Source organism: Haemaphysalis longicornis, unplaced genomic scaffold (genome assembly GCF_048455015.1).
Source record: "Haemaphysalis longicornis isolate Haplotype H1 unplaced genomic scaffold, Haemaphysalis longicornis Haplotype H1 scaffold_1, whole genome shotgun sequence".
Taxonomy (NCBI): Eukaryota; Metazoa; Arthropoda; class Arachnida; order Ixodida; family Ixodidae; genus Haemaphysalis; species Haemaphysalis longicornis.
Window position 1 is genome coordinate 182,662,859 of NW_027526203.1, and position 20,454 is coordinate 182,683,312.

The 20,454-nt window shown below is 47.0% G+C and overlaps 1 protein-coding gene across 1 annotated transcript in view; it reads left to right on the forward strand.

Moving 5' to 3' along the window:
• The window catches only part of LOC144139907 (bone morphogenetic protein 1-like), a 678,031-nt gene that overhangs the window by 453,613 nt on the left and 203,964 nt on the right, over nt 1–20,454 (forward strand). Inside the window, exons 4-6 of the mRNA XM_077672135.1 lie at nt 4,811–4,931; nt 10,941–11,157; nt 11,655–11,850. Of these exons, the coding sequence (XP_077528261.1) occupies nt 4,811–4,931; nt 10,941–11,157; nt 11,655–11,850 (534 nt within the window). The remainder of the gene's footprint in view (nt 1–4,810; nt 4,932–10,940; nt 11,158–11,654; nt 11,851–20,454) is intronic.

Below are 20,454 nucleotides of genomic sequence, written 5' to 3' on the forward strand. Positions count from 1 at the left end.
AACGCATACACGGTCTTTGCTGCGGAAACACCTTGCATTTTCAATGGGAACAAAGTATTCCCCCCCCCCCCTCTCTCTCTCTCTCTCTCTCTCTCTCTCTCTCTCTCTCTCTCTCTCTCTCTCTCTCTCTCTCTCTCTCTCTCTCTCTCTCTCTCTCTCTCTCTCCAGGAAAATGTTATGTACCCACAGAATAACGCATAACCGCAGGAGTGTACTCAGCAGTACTTTATAGCAATGAATTGATGCTGCTTTCGCATCATTTTCCGTTGTACGCAATCAGACGGCCAATCTTGATTTCATTATTGCAACTTCATAAACTGACACTCGACTGTTTGTATTTGCCACTTTTTAGCCAAGCATTAGCTTTTATGCCTATCGCGAGCCTCGTCCGTCAGTCTTTCTCGTTTCTATTTTATTTTCAATCTGATCCTGACGCTTTCTTTTTTTTATTGTTTTTTTTCTGGCCTTGTTTCTTCGACTGCTTGGCGGAGAAGGGATTAAGGGGGCTTAAGTTGGAACTTTGGGGTGAGCACCATTAGGGCTACACACGTTCTCGCTTTACATTCGTTCTTAGGTTCTTCGCTTCCACTTTTTCCGCCGCGCCGTTGACGACTAAGCCCTACCTAAAACGGCATTAGGAGTCACCAAACAGAGCCGCTTGCCCTCTCCTTTTCTTTAACGGCCACTCGGTTACCGCTCGTAGTAGGTGAAGCCTAATTGCTAGTTCATTGCCGTAAGCCCACGAACATAAACCAGGAGTAAAGGCACGTGGGTTGTCTGAATTGCTTGTAGTCGTGGTACGGGCTTAAAACGCCGTATCCGCGAGTTTCCCCACTAATTTTTAAAAAGCAATAGCCTCTGTGTGGGAGCGCTGCTCAGAACTACTTGTCTGGGTTTTCACCTGAGTCGCCGCCCTGACCCGCCATTTTGAAACAAAAAGGCACTGTGATCGCGACAAGCCCTTTTTGTTTGGCAAAATATTATAATTAGCAACAAAAAAACAACGATAGCCACAATGCAAGTCTTGTATGCCACTTCATGATCTGCAAGTGAGCATTAGGGCCCTATTCTCGACTTCACAAATTCCCAAGGAAACTGGGAATTACCCGGAAGTCTTTTCTGATTGGCTTTCAATTTTTGTCACGTGCTTCCGGTTGACAAAGCGATTGGGTGTCATTTCGTCATTTTGACGTTTCATGACGGTGTACTGTCAAAAGCTCTCAGGTTTGCATTATTTATCTCTACGCGACGTGCACAATTCTTGGCCGGCAATGATAAACTAGACTAAATGCACCGGACATGACAGCGTAAGCCTGTCTTTGCCATTCAACAACAAATACTGCTTGTAATAAACGCCCTCTCTGTGATTGGCTGAGAAGGTGTGACGTAATTTAAACAGTTGGCGGGACCAACATGTCACGCTTTGGCAACTTCAGCCTGCGTAAAAGTGACGTAATGTTACGTAACAGCTTGAAAATGGCGGCTGCCTTTGTTGTGAGATAGGGCAAAAAATTTCCCCGACCTTCGGCGCCGCGAAATGTCCGTCCGCAAATTTGCAGCAGGCGCAGTTTTGCATGACGCGTGGTTTAAAGCATGTTTTCTACCGAAACAAATAATAGTTTCGACTGTTTCCAAGTCAGTGATCACGGAGCATAGAAATAACGTGCAGTATTTTGCTTTTAGGTTTGGCAATAAAATAAAAATTATTTGTTTGGCGTAACCGCAACATAAGAGGGTAGTACAAGTCTCCCCATGGCAAAGAGAACCCAATGCATGGTATTTGTCCACGCACCTCCTAGTAAGCTGCAGGGTCACATGATCCAGCTCAAGAGAAAAATAACAAAGAAAAGTGACTCGTTTGTTCATCACAGCGCTGATTGAAGTCGAGCTGAACGAATAAGTAAATCGGCGACATCGGTGCTCTCCGCGGTTATCAGGCGTAGCGCTTCGCTGCTCTTATTTGTCATACAAGCGATGGTCGCGACCGTCTTTTTCTGTGATCACGCCATAAACTTGTAACATAGCAGCAGACTATGGCGTGGCGGCGGTGGCGGCAGGGAAGGTGATAACGCAACAAAGCTTGCATTGAAGCAGAGAGCCCAACTACGTTACTAAAACCGATTGAAAGAAATAAATAGATACGGTAAAAAAATTGTGTGATGTTCTTTAGCTCGACATCTGTCTTTCGCTCGCTTTTTCATCAACGTTACTCGATCGCCTTGTGGTGTTTACGCCAGTTTTGACCTGTGGAAATGTGTTTCTCTTGCCAGCCTCAGCTACCACCTTAATTTTTATAGTACATGCCAAGTGTTTTTGTATTTTTTATGGGCAATATTTCATACCTTGGTTGTGATCTTTATGAGTGAGCGTCAAATTACACTGCATTTCGTCAGAGCTATACGTGCATCACGTCACTGATTGCTTGCGTTGTGCTTACGCAAAAAACATGGCGAATTGCCTGGGAATTTTTGCAGTCGAGAATAGGGCCCTTAGAGACAGATTTTCAGCATTGGTGCTGCAGTCAATACACGCACTCACGAAGGAAAAATCATTGAAGCCTCTCGTTTTCACAGCTGCAACTATTAATTTTGCCCGTGAACGTTGAAAAGAAACCAAACTTCCGAATTAGAATTCTTTGCAAGAACATGGGTTTGTGGGACACATGACTTACAAATGGGTCACACATGGCTTACACGGCTCACGGGTTTAACTATGATTCACACACTCCTCTTTCTGAATTGCACTTAGCACCGCTAATTTTGAATACAAAATGCATATCAAAATTTCAAATTACACATGGCTTACACGGCTCACGGGTTTAAGCACGATTCACACACTCCTCTTTCTGAATTGCTCTCAGCACCGCAAATTTCGAATACAAAATGCATATTCAAATTTCAAATTTCCCTCGTCCAAGAATGTCCTTGCACCTGGTCAGACTGTTGTGAAAGGCTACAGCCTTCCACAACATATTGTATACTGAAACTTCCTGTTTAGATGCGAAGGCATCTCATTCACCCGCCTTGTCCCTGCATCCGGCGTCGGCGTCGTCGTCGTTGGTCGGCGTCCACCCCTCCCCCATTCTCCTCGCCGCGCCAGCTTCGCTCTCCGCCGCTCACCCCCTCTCCCTCCGATAGCGAACACTCTCTCGCGAGGGGCATTGGATTGGATTCGATTGGCTTGGCCTGGCTTGGATTGGATTTGGATTTGGATTGGATTGGATTAAAGTGGATTGTGTTGGATTGTGTTGCGTCATAGCCGCGGCAGACGCACTGGCGCCGGCTCGTCCCCTCACCGTTATGCGCGCTATAAAACGCGGTGCCTGCGCCGCTCCGCTCCATCGCTCCAGCGCCGTTCCTCCGCTGTCCAACGCTGCAACGTGAACCCCCTATGCGTCGCATCTACACAGGGGTTCCCGCGAGGGGAGGTGGGAGTTTTTAAAGACGATAGTCTTTCTTGGGCTACTTGGTCGTTGAAATTTTATTCTGTCTGTCTGTCCTTCGATTCAGCCGCCCGGCCAAAGTTAAAGCAGATGTTGAACGAGACATTTATATACGTTAGTCCATTTCTGAACATATATATCTGGTCGCACTCTTCATACTTGTCAACATTGTTGAGCAAAAACAAAACATTACGCATATCTGAGGTGAAATGTCAATACACAAGTGATATATGCAGTGTTTCTTTATTACAAATGCATAAACGCTTACGTTTTGCGGTGGCAAATTTAATACTAGACAAAAAAGTCATGCCGTCGCCTGCTGTGGCCCGCAACACTATAGCTCCTGGCGGCATTCCAAGTTGTTAAAAACAGTAACGAAATATTTCAGTAGATAGCGCGTGAGACATGCGTAGAGAAGGGCATCGTCGTTGAGCAGCGGAACGCGGTAAACTTGAATTGATTTACGTGGCACGGGTGGCGGGCGACTACCGTCTTTAGGCGACATTCGCAACGAAGTCACCAAACACGCTCCAAAGTTTTTTTCTGTTTGTGTTGCGCAAAGTAAAGAGCCACCGCTGCCGGGAAGTGAACCGTTGAGCTTGTGGTAATTGGACACTAATGCGTGACTAACTTTGTGCTAACTGAAAGGTCGCACTTTTTATGATTTGTTGGACTTTTGTTCGAAGTCCAACGTTGCTTATTTGTTTCGAAATGAATAATTTAAAGCTAGTATTTCTCTCACACGTTTTTCTCCGGTTTTTCTGACGTCAAAAGACTGCGTTACAAACGAACCCACCGATTGCCGACCAGGCCGCAGAGGCGGTGTGGTGCTACCACCTATAGGCAATGCTCTAGGAAATACCGCTCGATCCTACAGCGTAGAAGCTCATGGCGAACTTTGTTGCGCAATCAATAGCGGTAAGGGTGTCTGACTTTTGTCGCCGGCTGTTTCTTTTTTCTCTTTCTCTATCCCGCACACACACAATAAGCAGATGTCTGTATGTGTGCGTGCGTGCTTGCGTGCGTGTGCATTTCTTTTGTGTACATCTGTTCTGTAGGAGATCTTTTGTGTACAGGTGCCGTCAAATGTAATTGGAACATGGTCTCGCAAATGTACAGGAATTTCCTCTTCCGGAATGTGCCTGGCTGCATTGGTGTGCGTAAAGGAGTGCTTACTACTTGAAAAAGCTTCGGGTAAACCGGTAATGGCTGCCGTAAAGCCAGTAGGAAAAATATTTTTGTGATATTCCCAAATCTTTGCTCCGATTACTTATGACGGCACCTGTGCATCTATTCACACAACAACGCTCGTAGCGAGCACAGTGTGCGGCAGGAAAGGCTGATGAGGGCGCGCACTGCTCTCTGCAGGGGATCACCGCGCGCTGTTCAAGCAGGCGATGCGCCACTGGGAGAACTTCACGTGCATCAAGTTCGTGGAGCGGGAGGCTGAGCACCAGCACTACATCGTCTTCACGGAGAGGCCCTGCGGGTGAGCAGCCCAGGACTCTCTCCCCGTTTACGCCCTGCTTTGCACGTTCGCCTACTCAGCTCGCGAGTGTCGCGGACGCTGCAGTGCGTCACCTCCACTACGGGGGCAGATATTTCTGAGGCTCACTTTCCGGGGAATAATCCAAGCGAGCCGGCGGTTGGGATGTTGTGTCGGCAAGTGCTCCCGACAGCCGCCGCTTGGGTATTCAAGTCTTCATTTTTTCTCGCGCGAATTAATCAACTGGTGTCAACTAATACCTGTGTTCGCAGACTTCACGCGATTGTGCCTGGCAGTCTGCGAGCAGAAGTGTTTGGGAGATTAAAACAACCCTATCCAGGAGATCAGGCTTAGCTGCGGCCGCTTTTACAGCGGAGCTGTTTATGGTTAGGGTTCTGAAAATTTTCCATGTCCGTCAAAAAAAAGGGCGGCAAAAATACCCAGGGGCAAATACAACAAAGAGCAGATAATAAAAAAAATTCCTCGGGGCACAGAAGCCCGCTTACGTGCTTTGAAGGCGAAAGCGTGGCAATGCTGATTAACGAATGCTTTGCTACAACGTCGCATCTGCATCGCCTTCTTCTCTTTCATTTCTTTGTCTTTAGGCGCAAATTACTTTGTCCGCCTTCTTTTCTGCTACACCGTGTGTGCGCCTCTTTTATCGCTTTCGTTTCTTCGTCTTACGGGCCTAATTACGCCAGCATGCAGAGTTGCACAGGCGGCAACAGCTTCACTGGAATCAGGGTTCTGTGCGGCGGGTGCTCACTTATTCTAGTCACGCGCCATCACGTTCGGATGTCACACGGCACGCTACATTCTACAACTTGAACGTTTCAAGTTCCTAGTTCTGAGAATTTTGTGAAGCGGGCACAAAGCTCCCGCATCTTGGCGAAGACCCCATGTTCGTGCTTAACACAAAAACAGGAACGAGAACAACGATAACAACTCTTGACTCTTGTTTTACGCGCGCAACGTACGGAGGTAGTACAGTTGGTAGAGCGCGAGGCTGCAAATGTGCAGGCCCGAGTTCCAATGCCACACTTTTTTTTGTCTTTTTTTCATTTATCTACTCTTTGCTGTGGAGGCCTTTTTCGTGACCGGACAACAACAACCACAATGGGGCTTCTTCGTAGAATGGGGCGCGTAAGGCTTTCTCCTCAACGTCTGCGGAGTTTAATAAATCTGGGTATAGATTGTAAATTTGGGCAAATGCTCCTGTCATTAACGCATTACGTTATGATGGAGTGGAGAAGCCTTACATAGCAAGCTTACATTTATAAGCCTACACTCTTAACAAAAAAGCTCGTAAAAGGGTAGTAACGGCTGTATTTACTAACTTTTTAGGGAGTTTACTACCCCAAAATACGGTACGTAGTTCCTACCACTAAGTGTGGAACCGTTACTAGTCTAGACCGTGTACTTAGTAACTGCTGCTGGTTTGATACTAACATTCACGGAAGTAACAAAATTCTATGAATTATTGAACATAATAACTGCAGCTTTTTTTTCCACACCAAATCACGATTAAAAAGGTTTTGCAAATCCCCATGCTGTCTTGTGTATGCTCACATTAAACTGCATAATTCTGAAATTATCTCTAAAATATTTTATTTTTATGACCAGCCCACCGACTTTCTCGGGGGCTTTCCGCTGCTGGCTATAAAAGCAAGATCAGATGTATTTCTAAGGTAACTAAGTACTACTCGCTCTCCTCGTGCATCCCGTTGACTTTCTTGCTCAATCCAGTTGTTGATTGTCCACGTGTGATATGTGCGTGATGAATGTGTCTATGTCGCGCTGCGCACTCAGCAGATCCACATTGTCACGCGTAGTGTTTTACTAGGTCATGCATGACCAGTTAGTTAAAGCAACTAACTACCTAGTCAATACTGGGACAAGTAACTGGTTAGTGTTCTGTTAGTAAGTGCGCCGACCTTTTTTTTAAGAGTGTACCTTACATAACGGTGGATGCATGGGCACGATATTCTTTAATAAAAACACTAAGACGTTCCCTGCAATGAACGGTGTCACAAAATGAGGCGCAATCTCTCCATAATTATTCACAGCCTGTCGACAGGGGATGTTTAAGAAGCATAATTGCTAAAAAGCGTGCTTAAGAATAAATGTAGAATGCTTGAGTCACTTAATATTTGCAGATGACATCGTCATATTGGGCCATAATAATAGCATATAAATTATAACAATAATAAATAAGTACCTGTCAGGACTTCCAGAACATGCTAGAACTGTACTGAGAAATTTTAGTGGCGGGATTAAAAAACACCGGAAAAATAGAAAGTTTTGTTTAACAAACGTACAGAGAAGTACTCCTTAAAAGCAGGAAATGAAATACCAGATGAAGGTGATGAATATAACTGTGTGGGAATCAAAGTTGTTGATGCTGATTCAAATCATAAGAAGGAGATTATATTTGAGGGGGGGGGGGGGGGGCACGCATTGGTTACTCACTTTTTTTTTTTTTTGCTTTACGTGTAGCCGTTTAGCAATGTTAACCTTTAACTTTTTAGGGACGAGAAACATACAAAAGTTTTAATCACCATATTGTTGGAACCCTGTTTAGAAACACTCTTCCATTGCTGTAGATTTTTTTTTAGTTTAAATAAAGTGTAGTTAACTGAAACAACTATATCAAAGCCTTATATTTCGCGCATCGAAGTGTTTGTGAACTAGGGACATTTGTCACATTCGCGACTTCTAAAACGTCGCAATTTCGGGCTGGGGTCACACAGTTCACCTGGACACGAAAGAGCTTTGCGGTCCGTTAAACATCTACGACCTCAAAATTGCAAAAAGTACGATCGCGAGAAGAAAAACGTGTTTCTACAGCAGAATGCTGACCTCTAAAGTCCATCGTAGCGCGCAATGGAGCTCCTTCGCAGTGCCCTTTCATGCGTGCGGTGCTGTGGTTGTTACCAGCGCACTAAAGGTTAGAACTTCGTTGCCCGTATTGACAAATTTCTTACCAGCCTTTCGAAATCTCAGCAGGCCACGGAGGTTATGCCGAAAGTCCTGCATCACGATTTATTTTACCGCATGAAACTTTTTGTATACAAAATACAAGTGCGAGATTTGCTCTTAAAAGATTATTTTCGTATCTTAGGTACTGATCTATTTGCTTATTGGAAGCGTAGAACAGTACAACGTGTGTATCTCTATGAAAGAGTATAAGTCAAACGATTGCTAGAAAAAAGAAACTTCGTAAGGCTCGCTTCCATGTTAAGTGAGGCAGCCATGTGGTTAGACAGTGCAAGTACAGCTTGGTTTTGGCGAAAATTATCGACAAGTCATGTTTACAGCATCGCGAGGGGAAATTACCGTGAGCGACGCAATTAAGTCACGGCCTTTAATGACGCTCAACACTTGAGATTTGAGGGAAGCTGAGTGGTGCCGCGAGGTTGTTCGGCAAGTGGCGTATGTATACGTGCCGCGTTCCGTGCGCCCTTCAGTATGCGCGGCAGGCGCCCGCGCACACGCTTCGTTTCTCCTTCAGCACACCGTTTCTCGAAACATTCGCGTCGTACGTCTTTCCTCCATGGCCACGGGGCTTCGAGAAGTGGGCGTCACAAAAGATGGGGGCCACTAATTGGCTTGTGCGTGGGCACGGAAGCTCGAACTCGAGTTCACCACTTGGGTCGTGGGCTTCCCTGGCTAATAAGTGGGCTGATCGCGGAAAAGCCGCACTCATCCGGCGCCACCTAAAATGAAATGAGAGGAAGTAGAGTGTACGGGGCCTGTGGAAAGCAAGGAATCCCCTACGCACTTTCTCCATAAAGAGACATCATCCGCGCTGATCCGAACCAGTAATGATGTCTTTCCTGCTGCTTTTCGAATACCGGATCTTTCATTGGAGAGCGGAATGAAAAGGAAGAATCATTAAGTAAAAAATTCTACCGGATTGAACTTTACCCTGTCTATATTTGTCTATTTGTCGCCGAGTCAGATGATGGGAGAAAGAATAGAAAGGGGCAACTCGAGTGGGTTGAAGCTTTGAGTACTTGTACTTTCCTTATACGCCTAAGTCTCCGAAGCGACATAACTTCGTGAGCAGGGCTTAAGGGCGTGGAGATGCGGCAGCGTAACGTCATTACCTGCGAAATGAAAGGCTCACATCGCTGCTCCTTTAGCGTCAGTTTAAGTGCGCGAGACCGTCCCTGGTTACCTGAAGTATTATAGTTTAAGTGCGCGAGACCTCACTGGTTACCTGAAGTATTAATGTGCATGCTTAATTCCCCAGGTTACCCTCGAGTAGCATTTGGTGACCCGCATGCAGTCTTCGAGCAACTCTCTCACTGTCTTGCTGGGCAATAGCCGGGAGTTAAGCCTAGGGAACAAAGGGCAAGACTAATTAAAGCCCGTGTTGGGGTAACACACTTCAAGAACTGCATCTCCGCTGCCACTTTTTTTATTACTTTCGCGCGTTCGATTCGCCAGTACACCATAAGGACCATTTGGTACGTGGTTTGTCTGAGGGAGCACACATCAAGAATAATGAGCTGCAAGACACGACTGGTCAAAATGATATGGTTGGGCGACCGAAATGCCACCGACCATATCATTTAGACCAGTCTGCGCTGTTAGATTTGCGCTCTTAGGTTCGAAAGGTTTGGCATTTCGAACCTAAAAGCGCAGATCGCATTTTTTTTTCAATGCATGCTGGGCCCCTTCACTGGCGATCCCTTAAGTCGTAAGGATTCATCACTGAGGTGCATTGCGGTCAGGCAGACACACCCGGGTTTTTATGAGCGCAAGCTGCTAAAGGTGCGCGTGTTCACGAGGAATTCAATCTTCCTGGCAATCGCGTTGTGCGGCTACACGTGATATTGTAAATGCCACAAGTAGGAAATTTTATAACACTCTTACGGGTATACTTCGCTTTAAGGAATCGGAAACGCTGTGACCGACAGCACAAAGCTCAGCGAGTGGCGATGCTGAGTAGGCGGTGACTGGAACAGTTGATAGACAGAGTAATTAGTCACTCTGGAGACGTCTGGCGAAGTAGATTCGCAAGATCCTCGTAGAATGTCAACAAGCGAGTGGAAAGGTGAACGCAAAAGAAAAGAAGCGCCAGTGACAAGAGGGTTTTGGGTACGTCAAGGCATAGAGTTTCTCACAGTTGTCAGAAGAGGAGAATTTTCGCTAGTTCGGAGTTGAGTCTACAAAACGACTTCGCGCCTCCGTGGGAATGTTTGGTAGTGTGTAGATCAGCTGGCTTGGCCGTAATATGTTGAAAAGGGCTTTTTCTGCAATTAATGTTTCACTACAGGTTAGATTTTTTGCTAGAGAAGTGAATGAAGAGTTGCATCGTTCAGTGATTATGCACTGTCAAAAACAATAATGAACCGTATTTATATTACCAACTCAATGTAATAAATGACGTTTCTAAATGCACAAAACAAGTGATGACTGAGTGGTTGCCGTTTCACTACGGAACCAATGGGTCGTGGAAGAGGTCCAGAGTAGGAACAAAGCCGTTTTGTGTTGTTGTTTTTATTTAATGAATGGGTGATCTCGGCTATGGACTACTAACAGCGCTGTTTGAGGTTAATGCGCACGAGTAACGATACTATTTCCTCGGCAGAAATGTCGGCTATGTAGCTGTCGCTGTAAAAAAAAAAAAGAAAAAGCTCTGCGCCTGCTGTTCTATCCACACCCCACAACGCTTACCAACCGACAACTGTAATACAGGCTGCAACAGTGATCAAACCATCAGGAAAAGAAAGCGTAGAACGTGGGGTACTATAGAAAATCAGGCATAGAGAAAGAGGCACGACCCGGGGGTAATATACTTCGCTGATACTTCACCGCGTCTGCGGACAGCAGACGCGTTACGCAAGGGAATGTGAGGCCACACGATAAACTGAACCGACAAAAGCGAACACCAACCAGACCAGGGGTCGGATATTAAAAGTGCGTGTTTTACGTGTCTACACTTGCCTGTCGGGAGTGAAAGTTGGAGTGGCCATAAAACCATGTTCTTCCCCTTGGTCGCAGGTGCTGCTCATTCGTTGGAAAACGGGGCAACGGTGCGCAGGCCATCTCGATCGGCAAGAACTGCGACAAGTTCGGCATCGTGGTGCACGAGCTGGGCCACGTGGTCGGTTTCTGGCACGAGCACACGCGACCCGACCGCGACGCACACGTCGACATCGTCACGCACAACATCCTCACCGGCCAGGAGTACAACTTCAACAAGCTAACCGATGAAGAGGTCGGTATGAGAGCGTCATTTCCCATCCCTAACGAGCACCACGCGGCCGCCGTGAAGAGGTGCAGTGTCGCATTCCAATACATAGTGCCCTTCGTGCGCTAGGGTTCGTGCGCACGAATTCGTCGACTGTATGACTTCCCACGTCGCTTGGTTAATGTCCATGTTTTGCCATGAAACGTGTGTTTTTTTTCTTTAGGGTCTAAAGGTCCTTCATTCAAATGCTCACATGATCGGAGATCGCGCACTGGGGAGCTACAAACCGACAGGGGGCACTCAAGTTCACGGGTTGCGGGAATTATGTGCGCAGTCTTTGCATGCCCGCACTGCATGGCGGTGTGGTTGTGCGTAATTACTTCTCCCCTCTTACCCATTCTTTTTTTTTTTTTTGCCCGTGCAGTTTACAAGCTAATTTAGCTAGAATTTCTGCACTGTTAGCTTGAGCTAACAGTGTAGAAACCTTCCTAATTATGCTAATTATCCCAACTCTCTTGGCGCAGGTCAACTCCATGGGCCTGGCGTACGACTTTGACTCGATCATGCACTACGCGCGCAACACGTTCGCCAAGAACACGCACCTTGACACCATCCTGCCGCAGGAGAACTCAACCACCCGACGGCGTCCGGAGATCGGACAGCGCGTCCGCCTCTCGCAGGGCGACATCTCGCAGACCAACAAACTCTACAAGTGCCCTCGTGAGTTTTTTGATACGCATGTATCCCTCCCTTCCGTCACCGACTTCAAACAACAGACGATTGCTGATTGAAAATACCATTACATCATCGGTTCTGACAGATGCGAACATTCGGAGAGTTCCGTAGGTCTGCTTCACCACATTGAACGCGAAGGAGTAATCACGCTGGTGGATCGACCGAAATGGGTGAACAACAAGTTCTAGCGTACAATTTGACTACAATGCGCCGCAATATGGAAAAAAAAAAAAACGACAGGATCGTAATTTGCAATGTCAAAACACATGCCCCCCCCCCCCCTTTTTTTTGTCTGCAGTACGGTGTAATCGCCAAATTTGCTCACGTAGCAGTGATTGAGCACTCATCTTTGTACATTGTGGCACAATTAACCAATGGTTGTTTTAGTGCTTTTGCAACGATTCCGAACGAGAGTGTCGGCTTTGTTCGGTGTGAACCAAACATAAGTGATTTTCGGATCCTTTGGCGTGAGGGAGAAGGTGAAGCACGGCCTCCGTCAACGATTTGACCTACAACACCGCGGCACCAGAGGTTATCGGCTTCGGTTTGAGTAGGATACGGTGAATTCCTCTGACAAGGTAAGTGAAATTACTGTTCCAGAGAGGGTACCGTATGTACGCGCAGATAACAATCGCCAGGTGTCGCGAAAAAAGCACATTCTTTTAATTTGAGCTAACGGGGCTCAAGGCGCATCTGGATCATCATGCCAACGAGTGCCTCTTTGCTGACATAAAATTACATGACTCAGAATTGGGGTGCATAAATAAATCGCTTTCTTGCGTGGTTCCACATGGTAAATGGCACACAACATCCGCAATAAGTTCTCAGAACCCACCACGCGAAGACCTTGCTCGTTCGCCCCTGTCACGCTTTAGGATCATGCCGTTCGCAGTGGCTGAAATATAAGGACAAATCAAGAACCCATTGCCATTTTGAGGAGAGACAATTTTTTTTTCAACAAGACGAAACCATGGTAGGGCGGGCGGCTGTTTTCCTGAAGCATATCATCAATAATATGAACTAATTTCAAACTAATGATAGTAGTGCTCCTACGAACGAGGTCACGCGTAAGGTTTCCGAGCCCGACACTGCTTTCCTTGATGTTTAAAACACCGTTTTACTTAGGGATATCACATTGCAGCTGAAGCCAGCCACTTGGGTAAGGAAGTTGCTGGTAAATTATTTATAAACTAATCTTGTTAGATTACACAGCTCTAACAAAACTTTATTATAAAATTATTATGATGGTGATGATGCTTATCGGCTTCCCATTTGTAACGGGGTGGCGTTGCACAACGACCTTAGTCGTAACGCCACTCTACAGTCACCTCGCCAAAAAAAAAGAGAAAAAAAAAAACCTTTATGGGATTTTTGTGCTAGTCTGACTTCTTTGGTAGTGCAGAAGCTACTTCTGCCCCACCAAGTATATGTTGCCTACGCAAGAGCTGCATCAGTTCTTGTGTGTTTTAACATTACTTGGTACTCTTTGACATTTTGCCACTTTAAACTGTTTATAAGCATGTCTTTACACATTAATTTACAAGCGTTTTTAACAGTAATTAAAAGGAAGTCATCTCAGAGTCTGAAACTCTTTAATGACTTCACTTTAGTCCTTCTATGCCCTTCTTTATGGGGCCATATTGCCGAATGCATTTTGTAATAAACCATTTCTCACCCGCTTCTCCTCAAGAAAGCTTCGCGGGGAATGACATCAGCATCAAGACGCCGAGGAAGGTTTCTACTCGTTCTAATTTTGCGTCTGTGAGGGCTTGTAATATTTGGATGATCTGCACACGACAAATTTTCGAGCAGAATTGATTTACATACGAGTCTACACATGCCACATACTACTACGTGGGCCTCCTTGCTTAGCCTTTCAAAAGCGCAGACAGGCATAACAGACGCGCAGCAGCTCATTAATGCGCGCTTGGGATATATGTACATACAAATGCGCCAAGAATATCGCCGTATGAAAAGTCAAGGCCGACAGAGAACCGGGGGCACAATATCCGGGTGCAGTACTCCAAGTTCTCAAGCGGCAGGCGCGTCGGGGGTCGCTCGGCGCGGCCGTCTAATGAGAGATCGAAGCAGCGGAGCGGAGGAGTTCGGCGGCGGTGGCTACAACAGCGCGCAGATGAGGTGCAACTTAGGCAACTGCAAACACCGCTCGGAAACGCGACTTGCAAATGGGAGCGGGCACCACTATCGATCGCGCAGCACGCGAAGACACCGCCGAGCCTCGCAGCGATGATGGGATGGATGATGAACATATTCCGTCTTCTCTTTTGTCTCCGAAAGAGATGCATTACGTGGCCTCCCGAGATTTCCTGTCCGCTACACCGGTCGTCGGCCGCTTGTCGGTAGGCAGCAAATGAGCTTAAGGCAAGGCGGAGGCGGAGGTAGAAAGAGGCACGTGGCGTTAAAGCAGCAGGAAGGAGGTGGAGAAAGGAATACGTCAGTGCTTTGTTTCCTCTCTGTCTTTCCTGATATTTTTCTATCGCGGGCCGCTTCGGTCCTCTTGCTAGCCCCTTTGTGCTGTCCGCCATTTTCCCTTTATTCTCCACCATTCTACAGTGAGCACTCCACTTTGCTATTTACTTATTTCTTTTCGTTGTCCTATGGAACAGGTCAAGTTCCAAAGGCGGCCTGTCCGGACCCAGAGATTCTTAGCACCTTCTGCTGTATCGCTGTTCTGACCACCGCCGTGGACAGGAGCTGCACAGGTGCTGGGGATTGAAGGCCGAGAGTTGAGTTGGTCAGTCATGGGAGGTGGCGGCCAACTGCTACACCAGGGTAGCCAGGTCCTTTTCTGGTGAGGGAGGGCTGTTTATGTCCCCAAGACCCTTCCTAGCATGGTTGAACCTTTCTTTTGTAGCCCCTTAGGTATGCGGGATGATGGTTGCTTCCGGGACAGCCAGCACTCCATGCCTGCATGGATAGGCACAGAGAGCCAGACGAAAAAGAGCGAAAGCGGGAGAGAGAGAGAGAGAGAGAGAGAGAGAGAGAGAGAGAGAGAGAGAGAGAGAGAGAGAGAGAGAGAGAGAGAGAGAGAGAGAGAGAGAGAGAGAGAGAGAGAGAGAGAGAGAGAGAGAGAGAGAGAGAGAGAGAGAGAGAGAGAGAGGACGGCGTTGCCACGCACGCCTGCCGTGATATTGAGCCAGCGTTTGTCGGTTTTGCTTTTTATACGCGCGGTTTTGAAGAAATGAGCTGAAACGCTGGCTTGCAGATGAGATCCACTGACGTCTGGCCGTTGGAAAGGTAAGCCACTGCCATGCTCAAGTGTATAGCTACGAAAAAAAATGGTATTATGACGCTCACGTGACAAAGATGGCCGCTGAAATTTACTAGAGTCCTTCCTCGCCTTTTCAATACTAATCTAAGCCGAAAAACTGTTTCTCATGCGCTTCGCCAACAACGGTGACCTTTTGGCAGGGATCCGCAAGAGTTAGGCAACACTGTGCCCTCTAAATCCCCGAAACATTGGGACCAGGACAGGGGTGCAAAAACTCTATTTCCATATTTTTTGCATAAAGACCATTTACATACCTAAGTAGCCCTTGCTACTGTATATAGCAGCGCTGTATAATAGCAGCGCTCGTCGAAGCGCGATATGAATAACCCGCACTAACAGCAATTCTAACCGACCCAGACAGCTGGGTTAAATTTGAAAAAAGGAAATTATTCGCTAGGCAGGGCCCGTCACAGGTTCTTGGCAAAGCTAAAAAAATTGTGGTTGATCCCTCTTGCATAGGAATAGGTACAACACGAAAATGAAATGTGCCTTAACAGGAGCAGCTGAATTTATTGTGCATCGATATGAACTTGCACATCGCTATTTAAATTTTCTTCGGTACAGCACCGTAAGACGCATCAACATTAGACAATGGATTAGACGCTCCGAAACACTGGATTACACGCGCCGGACCATTGAGCCAATCCGATTGAAACCCCAGGCGCTCGCAAACCATGCGAACGAAAGGAACGGGTTGTCAGCGAGTCGTTTGGGGAAGTCACCGTCCGCTGCTGCGAAAGGGGCATTATTTGCGGGTCGGCAGCAGTCTTTTGGGTGTGCTTGGCGAGCGAAGTCCTGCTGCAGGGTCGCTTCGGCAAAGGTGCGACCACTTCGGTCCTTTTCCACGGCGTGTACGGCAGATGCTTGCGTTCCGACGAGCTCAGCTTGTGGAATGCTATAGAGGCAGAGTTCGCGTAGCTTGGACCGTGAATGCGAGAACGCGTTCCGCTTCCCGCTGGCGTGTCTCTCTTCGCACCAAGCAGTCAGGAGAACGACATTCGCCAGTCGGCGTCGTTGCCTTAATGCAACAGATTTGTTACATGCGATCACGCTATTGCTCCACTGTGCAATCACACCCGCAGCATAGGCGGCGGATAAACACCACATATTGAGGCGCCAACTGTCGGCGCTCATTAGCGTCATGACGCACTACTTCGCTTCACCTCTCCTAGACGGCAGCACCACCTGAATGGAGAATTTTCCCTCCGTGGACAATGCTATAGGGAAGGATATGAGGCGCGTTCGTAGAACAATACAGGCATGAGTTCATAGTCCAGTTGGCAGAGCGTATCACACCTCCAGTTGCGGCCAGAGTGATCGTGAGCTCGAAACCTAGCGTTACAGGGTCAATAGAACTTGTTCTGGCGATGGCATTTCAGTGACGGATGTGACGTCGGTGAGGTCTTGCTGTACTCCGGCATAAAAAAACTTTCGTGTTAAAAAAGATTGAGCTATCATCGCATTCCGGGCGCACAACGTTCTTTCGTTTGAGTTATTCGTAGCGTTCGCTTTGAACAGCCGGGTCTCCAACGAAGGGAGAGGAGCCGCCAGCTCTGTTGTTTTTCGAGCATTGCACCACTAATGCAAGCTGCACCAATTTTTTTAGTGCCGTGCGATATACGTACAGTCATGGGCAAATGTAATTCGAGCATGAAAATATGGACCTGAAGACGTAAAATTGAAAAAATGCTGTTCGTGGATGTCCAATAATGTCCTATCTTTGTTACTGTACCTAAGCCACGCGTCAGTTTGACCGGCATGGAAAGAAATTGCGCTGTTTGTGTGTTCTAGTTCATATTTTCGTCATCGCATTTCATTTGTCCATGACTGTACATACATACCGGCAGAGTTTTTCTGGAACTAAAGATATTCGTCACACAAAAATTATGTCACATTTACACTAATACGGGAGATGACTTATCAGAGTTTATGATGACCCGCACATCGTCGTTTGGTGGCATAAGTCGAGACGCGCGGATCTCGTAAATGGGCACATTTACACCATCACCTAAGATTAGAGACACTGACACCACACGTGGTAGTTTTACGATTAGTGTCGTATGGGTATTCATACTTTCGTAAACCATACAGGGACCAAGGAGGTTCTATAAAACTTCTGGAGTGGAGGCCGCCCATAGCGGGCAACGCGGGGAGGTGAAGCCGGGCGAACCTGGCGGCGGCCATATTGCCGTGGGCAGAAAAGGCGCTGAGCCGGCAGGGACGCTGAAGTACGGTGGTGTTTTTTTTTTTTTTTTTTTTTGCTTTACAAGGGAAAAACGATGGGCAAGCTGGTTTGTCGATTACAATATTTAAGAGCAGCCTGAATTTTGCCTTATGCGGAAGGTATTGACGTAAGATATGGTTCAAGCAGCAAGTTCGCGTGTGTATATCTTACGGTGGTGAACAGAGCTGTCGCCGCGGGAAAACGGGTAGCGCTTGGATAAAGACACCACCCCTGCTTTTATTTCAATAAACGCTTATTCGGTATATCAAAGGCTATAGGCCGCCACCCTTAACATTAAAATTACCTCATGTTGCACGCCATGGCAAGAGATGCCGCGTTATAAGGTTACTACTGGACGTGATTTCACGCTGAAAGTGCGGGACACGCGAAAGCGCGATTACTTGACGCTTGTTTCTTTTAGCTGCATTGCTGGGATAAATGAATGCCTATTCATTAATGATTAATGAATAATAACGCAGCTCTCACACCCAAACAAGCTGTGTAGACACAGTTTAGCGGTTCGAATGGTTTTTAGGCAGTACTGCAAGGAATCATACGCACCAGGATACTGCCATCTTCATATGTACTGCACATGCACGTTTTCTGGTTTAAACAACATTCCCAGTTTTGCCCTTGCCGAAGAAGACCAAATTAAGCACGAGCTTTTGATTGATTTATTGATTGATCTATCGATCGATCGATTGACTGATTTATTGATTGATTGATTGATTGTGGGGTTTAACGCGCCGACGCAACTCAGGCGATGAGGCACACCGTAGTGGAGGCCTCCGGATTAATTTTGACCACCTGGGGAGCTTTTTTACACGGGCGTTTTCGTTTTTTGCCTTCATCAGAAAAGCGATCGCTGCGGCCGGGAATCGAACTCGCGTTCTAGGGATGAGCAGCACAATGCCTTAGCCACTGAGCCACCGCGCCGGGTCTATTTCCAGCTTTTCAATCGTATTTTGCAAAACGAATTAGGCACACACTGAAGCTAATTAAAGCAGGTTTTTTCCGCGTGCATTTTAAAGAAAGCATGATCATCCCACGTACATGTCTCACTCGCATTGACTTTCTTTATTTTTTAAATCCAGAAGGTTACTTAATTGGATGCACGACTACATTAATTGCGCACGTTCGCACGATAGTAGCGTGCTATGAATAAGAAAACTACGCGCAGGAGGTTACTCAATCAATTCACAACCTCGTTGAGCGCGCACGTTCGTACGCGAGCAGCGTGCTGTTGATAGGAAAATCACGAGGACGAAGAACGCAGGAGATCATTGCGGTGCATCAAAGACTTCTACGAAATAGCGCTAACGAGAAACGTCAGAGTATTCACGTAGGGACGGATGCAAATGAAATATGTTAAACAAGAGTGCCTTCATTTTTGACGGTAACTGTCTGAGCAGTACTCTGCATTTAATTAGTGCGGAAAAACAATTTGCGCCCAAAATATTATACAAACATGTGATTTCGCGCAGTCAAGGGACTACAGGACCACCACAACTACGAGCGAAAACATTCGCATATCTGCGTGAACAAGCGCGTACGGTATGCTCACTAAGCGGACGGCAGGTGGTACGGCGAATTTTCCCTTTATATCAGGCACAAACGGCGGGCAAGTGTGCACTTATAACGTTGTAATAGTAATGCCCTCGAGACCCAAAACAAACAGAGACCTTCAGTACTTACAGATGAAAGGTGATCCTCGACGTCTTCGTCGCGCGATTAGTGCAGCCGAACGCGACGCACGAGCGGACCATTTTTGTTTTCTACACCTTTGGAGCATCCATCCGCGAACGACGATCGAACTAACACGAGTTCTGCTCTTTCGCAAGAGAGAACTCGGAAGAACGACACATCGGGCAGAAAAAAAAATGTCATTGGGTCTTCTGTTTATTTTAGTTGTTTGCGCCCAAGAATGTAAATAATTAGCAGATGTGTGCGCCCACCGGCGCACGCACAAGAGACGTGCGTAGCGCTTAACTAGAAACACGAAGAGGGGAGCATAAGCGAAACCACATGCGTCGAAATGAAAGCGCGCAAGAAAAGCTCGGTGCGCGAAGCTAGCCCCATGAGAGAATCAACTTGCAAAACAAAACAAAACAAAACAAAACAAAACAAAACGAAACGAAACGAAACGAAACGAAACGAACTAAACAAAACAAAACAAAACAAAATAAAAACAAAAAAGAACGGAAGCAAAAATATAACGTAACCCGCCGCAAAAACAAGTACATGATGCGACGGGTGCAATGCGTCTGCTATGACGCAACGAGTTTTCTGCCCATGGCAAGATGGCGACCGTTGGCGTCCCTTTTCGAGCGCCATCTCCACTCCAGAAGTTTTATACAACCTCCTCGACAGCGACACTGACGAGCTGCAAACTACGGGCTTACTAAAGCTCTTCAAGTACCACATGTGGTCTCTAATTCAGCTGGTTTGAAGCTCCCACGTTGATTTCTACACCCCTCCAAAAGACCATGTCGCTACACGATTCATAACGCTTGGTGGGAGATTGGGCATTGCGTGCCGAACGGCACCAACCAATTCGCAAGTCTGTCGCCACATGAGTAAGAGGAGTGTTTCAGAAAGTACGCATCTGCATTTAACCCTCGACACAGCCTTGCCACTCAGGGCGCTCAGGCTTTAGCGTGACCAAACACTTAACGCGCGGAGGTGTCTCATATGCAGTTTTACAGTGAAACAATGTAAAAGCTTAGTGAGCGCGAAGTTTTATTTCGCATTGCATTTCCCGCATCGCGAGCGCCACAGAACACAACAATGGCGTACCGGCCACTTCTCGGTGCATGCCTTCGATTTCAAAACGCTACAAGCCACGCCCTCTTGCATGAGGAGGCAGAAGAAACAAGGCGAGGGGGCCTTGCTGTTCACGCGTGCTCGGGCACGCGGACGGGACTCTCGCGTGCTTCATTAGACACCCCAACGCTTTCCGCCCCCCATTAAAGAGCGCGCTAATACCGAATGAAGAGAAGCGGGCCTCGGAAACACGAGTGGGAAGGGACGACGGTCTCGATTTAATTGCCCGTTATTATCGGCTGTTGCTACC